This window comes from Oculina patagonica, chromosome 10, assembly GCF_052425735.1.
Source record: "Oculina patagonica isolate OP01 chromosome 10, crgOcupat, whole genome shotgun sequence".
In the NCBI taxonomy this organism is placed as follows: Eukaryota; Metazoa; Cnidaria; class Anthozoa; order Scleractinia; family Oculinidae; genus Oculina; species Oculina patagonica.
Window position 1 is genome coordinate 375,579 of NC_135767.1, and position 12,821 is coordinate 388,399.

At 39.0% G+C, this 12,821-nt stretch overlaps 1 protein-coding gene across 1 annotated transcript; it reads right to left on the minus strand.

Annotated features, from left to right (window-relative positions):
- Positions 1–389: 389 nt before the first annotated feature.
- LOC144628100 (1,25-dihydroxyvitamin D(3) 24-hydroxylase, mitochondrial-like) lies at positions 390–9,653 on the minus strand. The gene is made up of 9 exons (XM_078486159.1): positions 9,190–9,653; positions 7,385–7,590; positions 6,483–6,770; positions 5,383–5,480; positions 2,597–2,763; positions 1,951–2,029; positions 1,474–1,630; positions 1,311–1,354; positions 390–732 (listed from the first exon to the last, which is right to left on the minus strand). The coding sequence occupies exons 1-9, from the start codon at positions 9,630–9,632 to the stop codon at positions 622–624; spliced, it is 1,593 nt and encodes a 530-aa protein (XP_078342285.1). The 5' UTR covers positions 9,633–9,653; the 3' UTR covers positions 390–621.
- Positions 9,654–12,821: the final 3,168 nt, after the last annotated feature.

Genomic DNA, 12,821 nt, shown 5'->3' on the forward strand with positions numbered 1-12,821 from the left:
AAAAGAGGGTGCTCGCCCTCGCGACTCCACAAGCGATGTGACTCGTGATTGTGAAATTCTCTTTTTAATAATTTGCTCTTTGAGAGTCTGTATTTTGTAAACTTCCTAGAACTACATTTTACAAACTGGCTTACTTCTGTACAACTGTTTTATTGTGCAATAATTTACAATTAAATTTTATCAAAAATTCTCCTTACTGATTTTCATACACCTCTTGCAATATTTATTCTGAGAATTTGGTGTTACATCAAGACAGTATCCCTCAGTTGATGATTTTCTATATTCTCATTAGCTGTCTGCTCGACATTGCATTGATATTGTAAGGAGAAACAAATTTGTTGATCTCTCTTGGCAATCAACTGAGGTTAGAATATACTTATGGTTTAACTACTGTGAAATCTATTCACTGATATTAAATATATACAATGTAAAATACCTATAGCAGCCTATGAGTAAATTTTATGGTATTCCTACCTCAAAGCAAAGCTCTATATGCAGGCATTAGATGCGACGCATTTCCTTTTGGAATAACACTGAATTGTGAATGGATGAAGTGTGTGAGTGTGCACCTGACAGGTTTTCTCTCCATCAAAATAAGTTTTGCAGTAGGCGAGTTAATTTCTAATATCGCTCTATAAACTTAATCTTGACGGGTTTCTCAGGTACTGCTGACAGTTTCTGAATCATTTCCAGTGGTTCATGGTGGTACTCCAAACGAAAACGTTGAATTATCTACAAGGAAATGAGAAAACAACGCCATTAGACAAGGCAGATTAATGCGTATGAAATGAACTCTTTCTTTCTCACGGGAGAGCACATCACTTAGGAACTACAACCGTAGACAAAAGTTGTTGGAGCGCTTACGCTAAGAAGATAAAAATGCGGATACTTGACGCTTAAACTTTCCCAATGGCACATGCAAACATTTTAAGAGGTCGCCCTCCCCCTTTCAATGTTGAATCCATTGCGGCTAAAGATTGTTTGTGCAATATGTTCGGGAGCTCAACATTGAGAAGGGGAGGGGGAAGAGAAGGAATCAGTTTAGAAATCGTGCCAACACTTTTGACGTGGGTTGTTGGCGAAAGCAGACTGGAGATAAACGATAAAAAGTAATTTGTGCTGCGTCTCAAGAGACGACATGTTTGGGCTTTAAAGATTTTCGTCGAAATTTTCATGTACCTGGGCACATTTATGCATTGACTACGCAAACTGCAAATCCACACATACGACATTTGGGTTCTCTGCAGTTTTCTCTTATCATGTATCACATCGGATTGTTTTCGTTATGATAGATCTGGCAACTTAATTACCTTTGAAACCAAAAGATGCATCTCCAACTCCGCGATTCTGCTTCCTGTAACAGTAACAACAATCACTTAAATTCAAGGCTTAAGGGCTTGCTCAAAAATGGAAGACGACCCTATGGTCTTGCGGAAGGGCCCATCAACAACAACAACAACAACAAAAACTCACCAATGCACATGCGTGGCCCAAATCCAAAAGGAAGGATTGCATAGGCATGTATATCTTTTTTATTTTCTCTCAACCAACGCTCAGGTTTGTATTCTGATGCATCCTTAAAGTGCTTTTCTGAGGCTCCAGTAGCATAAAAGCCAAGCCCGATAATGGTCTATAAAATGACAATAAACAAGAAAACAAGACATAAAATTCTAACCCAAATTAAAGATATTCATTTTTTACCAGTGTAGCACTAAAGGTTTATGGAGATAAGGAGTGTTAAGACTGTCCCTTGCTTTTAGCCAAGTGAAAATGTCACGTCTTTCGTAAGGCATGTCTATCACACCTTTTAGGCACTTACGTCAGATTGTGATGTAGATTTGACCACGCAAATGGTGCATGTTCAGTAAAGTCATTGTGGACTGAGTCTGCCATTAGTACGCTTTGTGTTTAAGTAGAGTTGAAAACAATTTAAAAAATAAAGGCACAAACCTTTGCAGGAACTAAATAACCACTCAAAACTACATCTTTCTCCAGTACTCTTCTGTTTGCTAGAAATACTGGTGTCATTCTGTTAAAGAAGAATATAAAGGAAAAGAAGATAAAGGAAAGATACATATCAGTTAGCATTCTGAACTGTCCTTTGAGTCTCTGAGTTAGTATTTTTACTGCATTTTAGCTTTAAGTTTAGTGGGAGGTGCAGTGGCCTAATGGTTAGTGTGCCACACTTCGAATCAAGTGGTCCAGCCGGGTTCGAGCCCTGCCCAGAGTGACTGTGTTGTGTTCTTGAGCGAGACACTTCACACCTGTAGTGCCTGTCTTCACCCAGGTGTATAAATGGGTACCAGCAAAATAATGCCTGGGGTAACCCTGTGATGGACTAGCATCACGTTCGGGGGGGGGGGGGAGTAGAAATATTCCTAGTTGCTTTAATTAATCTATACAGCCACTTGAATTATTCTATTCTGCTGGGGGGGGGGGGTACCCTGCGATGGACTAGCATTCCACCCAAGGAGGAAAAGAAATAATCCTAGCCAATTAATAATGCTACAGAAACCAGGATAAGCTCTGGCAGTATGGGCTGCATGGCCCGAGGCCTTCCTTTATGTACTTCATATATTTAAAAACATTCACTCACCTTGCAGACTCTTTACCACAAGCTTTCAGATAGGACAATTTTGCAAGGCTTCCAGCTGTAACATCTCCATCTTTTCCTAGAATGCTGTACATTTCCTGGTGAAGCTTTTCTTGAACAGTAGGATTTCGTGCCAGATGATACAAAAGCCATAACGTTGTATAAGCAGTCTATAATATGATAATGATAAGATATTCAAAGTATCATTCATCATTCAGTTAGAAAAAGCTCCTTGCCCTGGTTATACTGGGCATCTAAGGGATGGCAAGTACATCTTGCAAAACGTTAAGATGGATTCCACCCGCGCGGGGGGGGGGGGGGGGGGGGTTAGAGTACTCAAAAAAGTTTTATTCGGGCAGGCTTTGCCCTGAGTTCTAACCCCTTACCCTTTTATTTACCATTTTGACAGTAATTGTACCCCTTTTGTGTACCTTCACTGGAAAAGGTACCCCGTTCATATACCTAAGAGACATGGCATGGACTTAAAATAGGACGTTTTCTTGTCATTTTCATGTAGCGCTTAATAAATTAAAATAACAGCCATAAATTGCGTCTGTTTGAAATATTTTAATTAAAGGCCCTTTAAAATACCTAAATGACAGATTTTCATACCTCTCCCTGTATAGGCCATTATAGGGAGTCCCCCCCCCACCCCTGGGGGATTCCGCTGAAAATTAATTACCAAAAAAACTACTCATAGCATGGTAACATTTTGTATACTGTTTAAAACATCTCACTGTAGTTCATTTCTCTTCGGGATTAAATTCTATAGAATTCTCGAGAAACCTAATGTCAAACCTTGTCAAATTGCTTAAAATGCGTGTTATTTTGTTTAAACTGACGTGAAATGTCCGTTTTAACTTAAATATGGAGAATTTCAAACCCATTTTTCTCGTGTGGGGTCAGCTTGAGAGCTAAAGTTTCGGTATGTTTTTTCTAAACTGTACTGAAATTGTTAGCATGATGTGAGTTATTTTTGGTAACTTTATTTTTGCCTTTATTGCCCTTTACTCAGCAGAAACTGTCAGTGCTATTTGTAAATATTTTTAATCTCAGTCTTCCCCAAATTGACCAACCCTAACTAGCCTGTTCTAGGCGTTTGGTTAATCGAGGAACAGTAAGAAGAATGGTAAGTGAAATCAAAGAACTCTTTGCGATACCAACTATTTTGCATGAGGAATGAGTAGGGGAAATGATAACTTTATTGAAAGCGATTTGTGATGCATTAAATCAACAGGTTAAAACCGATCTTAAAGTTTGACTGCCATTTTGCTCCAAAAGAAAGGTTATCAGTTGATTGATTTTTCTGATTATCAGCTGGCTGGGAATTCCCCTTGTCATATTCCTGCTTAGCCATAGACCAAGCGTCTGTCATTATCGTCTCGTGTTTCATCTTTGTCTAATTATTTAAATTTCATCAGAGGCACGGTGCGGTACAGTTAAAAAAAATGTTTCCGTTAGTACACCTCGCCATAAGAACCATTTTATAAGCGATGAGCAAAAGCCAGTATAGCAAGTAAATAAAATGGACTAAATGACGGTGTTTCCGTGATTATTGGCTGGCTGCAAATTTTCCTTGTCAAATTCCTGCTTACACTAACGAATTTGTGTAAGCCTCCTTCCGGGGACGTTCTTTTGGATTACGTGACTAGCCAAAAGAATGTCTGCGTAGGAGGCTAGTCTCATGCAAAATAGCTACACGTCAGCCGTTCTAGTTACTGGGAAAGATTGCGTGACGAGCTTAAAATACTTCTTTCAATGAAGACTACATTGTGAAGACAACATTGTGTAACAATAGAAAATCGCATTGGTCAATATCCTCTGACAATGAAGATTTGCAGCAGCTTTTAAGCATGTTTAAACTAAGCAATTCAATCGATGAATAGCGGAGATCTTTGAAAAATACCTACCTTTAATATGCAAATGGATAGATGACGAGCGACACGTCCGAAATGAAAAAAAAAAAATAGACTGTAGTGTCTAGTATCTTTCCTTTTGTTGAGGCCGGAGGCAGCCTTTAAGAAATTGCTTTCCATAGATAAAAACCCCATCAAACCGAAAAAAAAAACAGAACATAACCAACGAAAGGTATTAAGTAAACTTCATTTATCTTGCTTTCAATAGATATCACTTTGGGACCGGAAGTGTTGACACATTCCTATTCCTTTGAGTGATGTTTTCATCATCCACAGCGAAACGTATTCTCTTGAGAAAAATTAAAATATTCCCTTTCAAGAGAAATTAAAACAGTCCCTTGGGAGTTTACACAAAAATGTGGTCTGGGGAGTGAAATGAGTGCCCACTATGCCTACTGATTTAGGGGTATCAAATGGTCTTTGTGAACATTTGCGAGCATGCGAGCACAGCGTTTTTCTTTGCGAGCACGAGCATTGACAAAAATTAGCCTTGCGAGCCACAAGCACTTTTCAAAAACCTACCTCCACTAAAAACCGAGCATGCGAGCACTTGTAAAAATGTGTGAGCGCGAGCAAATGAGCACCCACTAAAATTTTGCGAGCATTGAGAGCACTGCTACAATTTGAGGGACCATTCTTGACTCCTTATTTTACTTTAACAAGCAAGATAGTCGAAAAAATAGACAGGAGTTAGTCAGAAGGATGTAGTGAGCTGAGGCCCAATGAGGCTAACTGAAATTGCTCGCATGACTCACACTCATGGCTTGCACTTTGTCAAGACCCTCAGTTTAATTTGTTTCAAAACATAATAATAATAATAATAGGCATAATAATAATATATATAATAATGAAGCTAATATTTATAGTACTCACTGTGTCAACACCCGCACCAAACATGGTAACTGTATTGCTGCAGACTTCATCTAAAGTCAACTCCTTTTTGGCCAACAGGTATGTTAATAAAGGAACAACTAAACAAAAAATAAATTATTAAATTATTTATAAATAAATTATCATAAATTATTATTATTATTATTATTATTACTAATATAAATGATTTTTTATTTATTTTTTTTTTTTTTTTTTTTTTTTTTTTTTTTTTTTTTTTTTTTTTTTTTTTTTTTTTTTTTTTTATATAAACAAATTTTTTTTTTTTTAATTTATTATTTTTTATATTAATAATTTTAAAAAAAAAAAAAAAATATTTTTTAAATTATTATTATTATTATTATTATTATTGAATTAAAAAACAACAACGTCAGTTATAAAATTACGGACTGGTTGACTGGCTTCAAGCAGTATCAAGCTGAAGTAATGATATCAGTGAGTACCGTAATCACCAAATAATTAGTTGATTATTTTAGTCAATGATCTTTAGCGACGAAGATGCAGTCACTGATTTCATTGATTACTTGATCTTACAGCTATCCATGAATCAATAACTTATTCAGAAATGTGTGAATTATTCTAACTTCATTTTGCTCAATTCCTTAGATAACATTTTTAGCCTGAGAGAACACTTCTCTGTCATTTATTATTGAACTAAACTTGAGTAATTTTTGCACTTATTAGGTGATTCAGTTTTTGAAAATTCCTCAAGTTAACCCCTTGTGAGGAGTAGTTGGACTCGTCATATAATCTCAGTCTACAAATCACTGAAAGTTAAATATTTCTGCTCTTAACAGTCTTCACAATGTTATGCAAACTTCACTCATTTCAGCAAAGATAGTCTTAATAATGTATATGATGTTAGTGATTGCAGACTGCAGACTGCACTGAACATGACTAAATTGGAGACTTCCACTCTGGTTAGCCTGAACATAAGTGAATAGTGCTTCACGGTTAACACTCTGGTTAGCCTGTTTACAGTTAGCTCTCAATAATGGTAATGGTAACACAATATATATATATTTTTAGCCTGCAGTCTGCAAATGTCAGACACTGTATTGATATGGATTGAGTAAACCTGGCACCTTGATTTTCTTGAGATTTATCGTTTCTGTTAGCCATTTCTTCAAGCTCTTTAATTTTCTTGTTAATATACATCATCCCAATCTCATTTTGGATATCCATTGATTTGCTAAGCTTTTTAAAGGATGGAGTATCCATATAAGGCAACAAATTTTTCTCCACAAATCCCAACATTAGCTTGCCCAAGCACTTAAACATATCGTCCACTGCTTGAATGAACTTCATGGCTTCTTCACTTGGTGGATCATCATACAATCCAATTCGAGAATCAAAAACCAGTGTACCCACACCTAAAATGTTAAAAATAACTGTTAGTACAGTGGAACCTCGATTTAACGAACCTCTATATAGCGAAGTCCTTGATACAACGAACGATATTCTTCGCCCCAGTAATAGTAAAATGTATGAGAAAGTACCTTGATATAACGAAACCTCGTTATAGCAAACAAATTTTGCCAGTCCCTTGGCCCTTTGTTATATCGAGGTTCCACTGTAGGTGGAAATACGCCTCCCAAAAGACCAACCCCTAACGTCCTTGTTCCCCAGGGAGGTGGGCAACAGTGGGGTAGGGGACTACCTGTCAGGGTGACTCAGTACAGTGGGACTTAGGTCCCAGGGTCGCTATGGTAGCTGTGAAGGACTGGCAGGAACCCTGAACAAGCTGGCAAATAATGGCTTAATGGCAAGTCTGCAAAAGGTTAGTCACCCTTCACACTCAACATGTGACTACAGAAACTGAAAAAGAAAAGAAAGGAGGCCTTATGGGTCCAATAGTGCTAAAAAGGACCAATGATGATGATGATGAGGTGGAAATACCCATAAAAACTGATCATCATAAAGAGAAGTAATGGTCACATGGGACCTAAATAATCTAGTTAATGGACGTCTGTCTGTTCTTACGTACTTTCTGTTGCCCATTTGCTTAGTTCTCCTTCCAAGTCAGGAATTTCTCCATCTTCAAGTCCACCGGTCCCTCTTATTTTGGCCAATCTTTCTATTGTATCTTTTGTAACAGAGTTGAAGTTGTCAATGTTTTCCTCCAACACCTTTGGACGCATCATTTTAGGGGCCAAGGCCTGACGAATTCTATGCCATTCTTCACCACCTGCTCTGTGAAGTAAAATTATAATTGGGAGCTTAGGGCCTCCATTACATGAACCAGGGTTGGTTGTTTACTTGGGTTGAATCAATGCAAAGGTTAACCCTTTTTCAGTTAATCTTCTGTTAGCGTTTACACAAAAAAACCTTCTCACCCAGGTCAACCTTTCTTGCCGGGTAACCCTTTTTATAATATTATTTTTATTATTATTTTTTTTGGTTTTTGGTTTTTTTGTTTTTAAAAAAAAAAGTTTTTGCAACTTGGGTTGTCCCAGCTAGCTAGTAGAAGGCTTGACAAACCCGGTTGGCATTTTGACATGTTTTTTTGTTTTCTTCTTTCTTTTTAAGCTACAACCATCAGTGAGGGTTCCTTAAAAAAAGTTGTATTTTGTTTCCAATTCCAGTTTTTGGTGACAACAAAGCTGACCTGGGTCAGCATCGTGGTAAACTAAACTTCGATATGACCAGGCAACTCGGGTACATATAAACATTTAATTTTTTTCTGGGCTAGTAGCTAGAAATGTTATTACTGGTACATATGTTGCACATGGTTGTCTGAAGGATACTCAAAATTAAGGAGGCTGACAACAGCTCCAGCACTTTCCAGCTTTTATACTGAGTGCTGAAAACTTTTGTCAGCCTCCTTAAACTTACAAAGTTATTAACGTAAATAGCTGTCCTGGGGAGACTCTCATAACTGGTACAGGAAGGCTTATTGTCTCACATAGGGATCTAAATGAAATTAAGACTTTGGTCTCACAAAACAGCAGGACAGAATATCAGTATTTTCCACCATCACCTTTAGTTATACTTGTAAGTTATAAGTTGCGATCAAGACTTTTGCGTCACAATGGCGAGTTGTAGGCATAAATTATGAGTTGCAATGTAGAGTATTTCAAATTTTCCATCTGTCATCCCCGTCCCTTTTATATAGGAGGCACCCCCTCCCCCAGGCGGTGTGCAACATCTGCAGATTGGCAGATGCAGATTTTTTAAGTATATGTCATGTTATCATTACCATTATTGAAGGCTAACCATATAAACAGGCTAACCAGAGCATTAGTCAGGCTAACCAGAGACTTTTTTAGGCTAACCAGAGGGTTTTTCAGGCTAACCCAAGTGGAAGTTTGCCCCTCCCCAGGGGGTACTCTCCCATATGTCCTATACAGGATGTGCCGCTGGATAGGGTATGGTTTTTGACCCCTCTGGCCCTGAACAGGGTACAAAATTTCAAGTTCATCTGTCTTAATCAGGGTCTAAACCTGTCCTAGACAGGGTATGAAATTTTAAGATTGTTTTCTCTTTTACTTCAATGAAAGCATTATTTTATTTCCTGTGATTGGGTGTTTACGTTTCAATGGGTTGAACAACACGTCATCCTAAATAGGGGGTGTTGTCCAACATAGGGTAGGTATTGTAAGTTTTTATTGTCCTAAACAGGGTCAGGGTTTCAAACCCCCAAGTGGCACCCCTATACCTAACATGGGTCACCCCCTCTCCGGGAAGTCTGCTCTTCTTCGCACCCCCCTCCCCAGGGAGTTGTTGTCGAACAAACAATATAAATTGTACCTGCATGCAGACGTCCAAGTCAGCTTCTATCATAATACTTACAAGTTTACTAGATCGTGAGGTTGCCCCTTTCTCTTCCGATATTTGGTCAAGCCTTCCAGAGGAGCCGCCCTGTCCGGATATTTTCCCTCAGCTCGATACACAGTCTCGAAGTCAGCCGGCTCCATAACGTGCACGGTAGGGGTCTTATCTGTGACATCCTCCTTAAGTATTGGTCCATAAACTTTGAATAGCTTCTGCATTAGCTTATGATATTTTGAAAATCCATCACTTTGACGATAAAACTCTATTACAGTCGGAAATCTTCCCCGGGGTCCTGGTATTTGATCAAACGGCAAAGGTTCATCATCGGTGAGCTCTGAAGTTGATCTCGGCTGCGCTTCTTCTGCTCGCTGAAATCGTACCTGCACGAAGGACGAAATGGGAGAAAAGACATGCAGACGTGTTGGGGATACCCGCTTTAAAGCAAATTTGGTTGCGAACATTTCTTTTTTGCTGACTCACAGAGTTACGTGAATCTGCATAAAGTGACAACACCGACCCAAGGCATCTGGGTGGAGATCTGGGTGCCAGGTGCTTTGTGAGCGAGAGACCATTCTCGTCCCCATAGCCCTTTCGTTTCTCTTAGCCGGCTTGGCACGAGAAAACGGAGGGCTCTGGGGACATAGAATTTTTGAATTAATTCGAATTTTTTTGATTGGCTGCTTGGAACAAAGAATTCCTAAACGGAAGTCGAAAACGTAACGACTCTCTCATACATTCTTTTGAAACGTCATGACTGCATACATGAAGACCGGAAGTCCTAGAATCTAGGACTGGAAATCCTGTGTCCCCAGAGCCCTTTGTTTCCTCGTGCCAAGGCCCAGCCGGCTAAGAGAAACGAAAGGGCTATGGGGACGAGAATGGCGAGAGACAAGCATGGGCTGGACTTGTAAAACGAGGACTGGCAAAACTTGGAATAGAAGTTTGATTTAAAAGATCACAATTTTCGCTTTATCTAAGAGTATAACAACAAATGTTTTCATAAGTTTCTTTTTTGTAATAAGATTATGGTTGTGGCTACATCAAGACCATTGAGTATTGCTATTTCAGTTTATATGTGACCTCTTCTATGTGCACACTAATTAACAATTAGACGGCAAGCTCGAGGTTTCTATCGGCTGATAGTTGGCGAGGGGCGAAGCCCCGAGTCAACTATCAAAAGCCGGTAGAAACCGAGAGCGAGCCGTCTAATTGTGTAAGCATAACCCACTAACCGATCTATTAAACTCAGAATATCACTAGAATTGATTTATTGAAGGTTTTGATTGATAAAATTATGCGAAAACTAAGCGCGCGCTCCGAGAGCCTTCTACGGATCGATAGTAGGCACCTGTGTAGCCAATCAGATTGCGCGATTACCAATAGTAGGTCAGTGTGGTTATGCTAACTTCAGTTAGGAAATTTACGAGTCGGCGATTCTTAGCTCTTATTAACCGAGCTGGAGGTCTGTATGCATCACTTTGCATGTTGAGGAGCAACACACATGATTCTCCCCCTCGTGCGTAGCGTCTCCTCACGCGATATGACGTCGAGCCTGTGAACAGGCCCCGGGGGGGCTACTCGAAAAAGTTTTGTACGGGGAGGCTCCGCCCCGAGCTCTAACCCCTTACCCTTTTATATACCATTTTGCCAGAAATTGTACCCCTTTTGTATACCTTTTACTGAAAAAAGGTACCCCTTTCGTATACCTGAAAGACATGGCATAGACTTAGAACACGACGTTTTGTTGTCATTTTCATTTAGCGCTTAATAAATTGAAATAATACAGCCATAAATCGCATCTGTTCGAAATTTTCTTAATTAACGGCCCTTTGAAAAACCTTAATGACAGATTTACATACCCTTTCGTATACCTAAACTTGTGAAATCCCTACCCTTTTATATACCAAACGCCTGAAAAAGGTACCCCTTTCGGGCGGAGCCTCCCCGTATAGGCCATTATAGGGAGTACCCCCCCCCCCGGGGAACAGGCTCTCCTGTGAGGATGGGGCGAAGAGAAAAGGGGAAGAGAAAGGAAGGAGGGGGGGGGTTAATTCTTTCCCCCAGGCTCTTCTTGGCTCGCTTCGCTCGCGTGCATGCATGGTCGTGTACTTGCCCACCCAACTGATCCTCAGAAAAATGATGGAGTAGTCAGAGTACATCGTTTACGAAATGTTAATAATAACCTCCATGATGGTTTTCATATTACGTTGCAATTTGGTCACACATTTTCCTACTTGTCTTGTCTTCCTCTAGTAATGAGGAACGCTATAAAACCATCATGGCGGCTACTGAAACTATACTGTGTGTTAATAAGATAACGTTACTGATCTCACGAACGTGAAATTCTCTTTTTAATAATTTGCTCTTTTAGAGTATGTATTTTGTAAACTACCAAGAACTACATTTTACAAACTAGTTTACTTCTGTGTAGCCTTTTGTGTTCAATAATTTACAGTTTATCAAAACTTCTCCTTACTGATTGTCATTTATTTTCTTTTAAATCAGTTCTGAGAATTTGTTGTTACATCAAGACAATATCGTCCAGTTGATGATTTTCTATATTCTCATTAGCTGTATGCTGGACAATGTTTTGATACTGTAAGGAGAAAGTAGATGTTGATCTCTCTTGGGAATCAACTGAGGTTAGAATATACTTATGGTTTACACCTGTGAAATCTATTTAACAATTAGACTACGAGCCCGAGTTTTCTATCAGCGAATAGTCAACGAGGCGCAGCCGAGTTGACTATCGCTCATAGAAAACGAGGGCGAGTAGTCTTATTGTTTTAGTAGAAACTCTTAAAGGACTGCAGTCCAAAAACCTACAGTTTTACGGTATTCCTATCTCGAAGCAAAGTTCTAAATGCTGGGATTAGGTGCGACGCATTTTTTGGAAAATATTGAATTCCTTTGGAATAATATTGAATCGTGAACGAACATAGGCGTACGAGGCGGGGGGGCGAAGGGGGCTGCAGCCCCCCCAGTGCCGAAATTTTTCGGGCAAAAGGCTTAGAATTCGGGCAAAAATACTGGAGAAAAAAAAATAGAAAATAAGCCGACAAATCTCATCATTACGTTCAAAACGAAATACATCAACAGGAAAAGTATTGGAAATATATATACCGAACTTTGTGGTTCAGAAGTCTAAATTTTTCATTTATCTGCTTTCGTTTCCTCTCGCAAATTGCTATAATCATGTTCGATTTCTCTCGCAAATTCGGCGTGACCCCTCAGTTTGATTCAGTTACAATCATTTTGAAGTGAGTGGGAACTTGGCGAGCGCGACCAGAAATTAGGAATTTTCATAGCTTGAGCGTTTGTGCGCGGTGCCAGGATCCAGTGTATGACCTTGAAACAAATCTGTTACAAATGCGATAAAGCTCATGCTTTTGACTCAAATGTTTAGTTCTAAGGGCTAGCTCAAAACTTTTAGCGAAATGCTTTAACCCATTTACCCCTAAATGTTTCAAACGCTTTTGTATAACTTTTAAGTGGGGCCACAAACAATGTAAATTGGCTCTCCAAAAATACTCTAATTTTCGCTGAACTAGACTGAATAAATAAAATATTTCCGAAGAAAAAGGATTCAGTGCATTGACATCTTCAGACAATGGCATGAAATTATTAAAAGAACTATCGTTTCCTTTAAG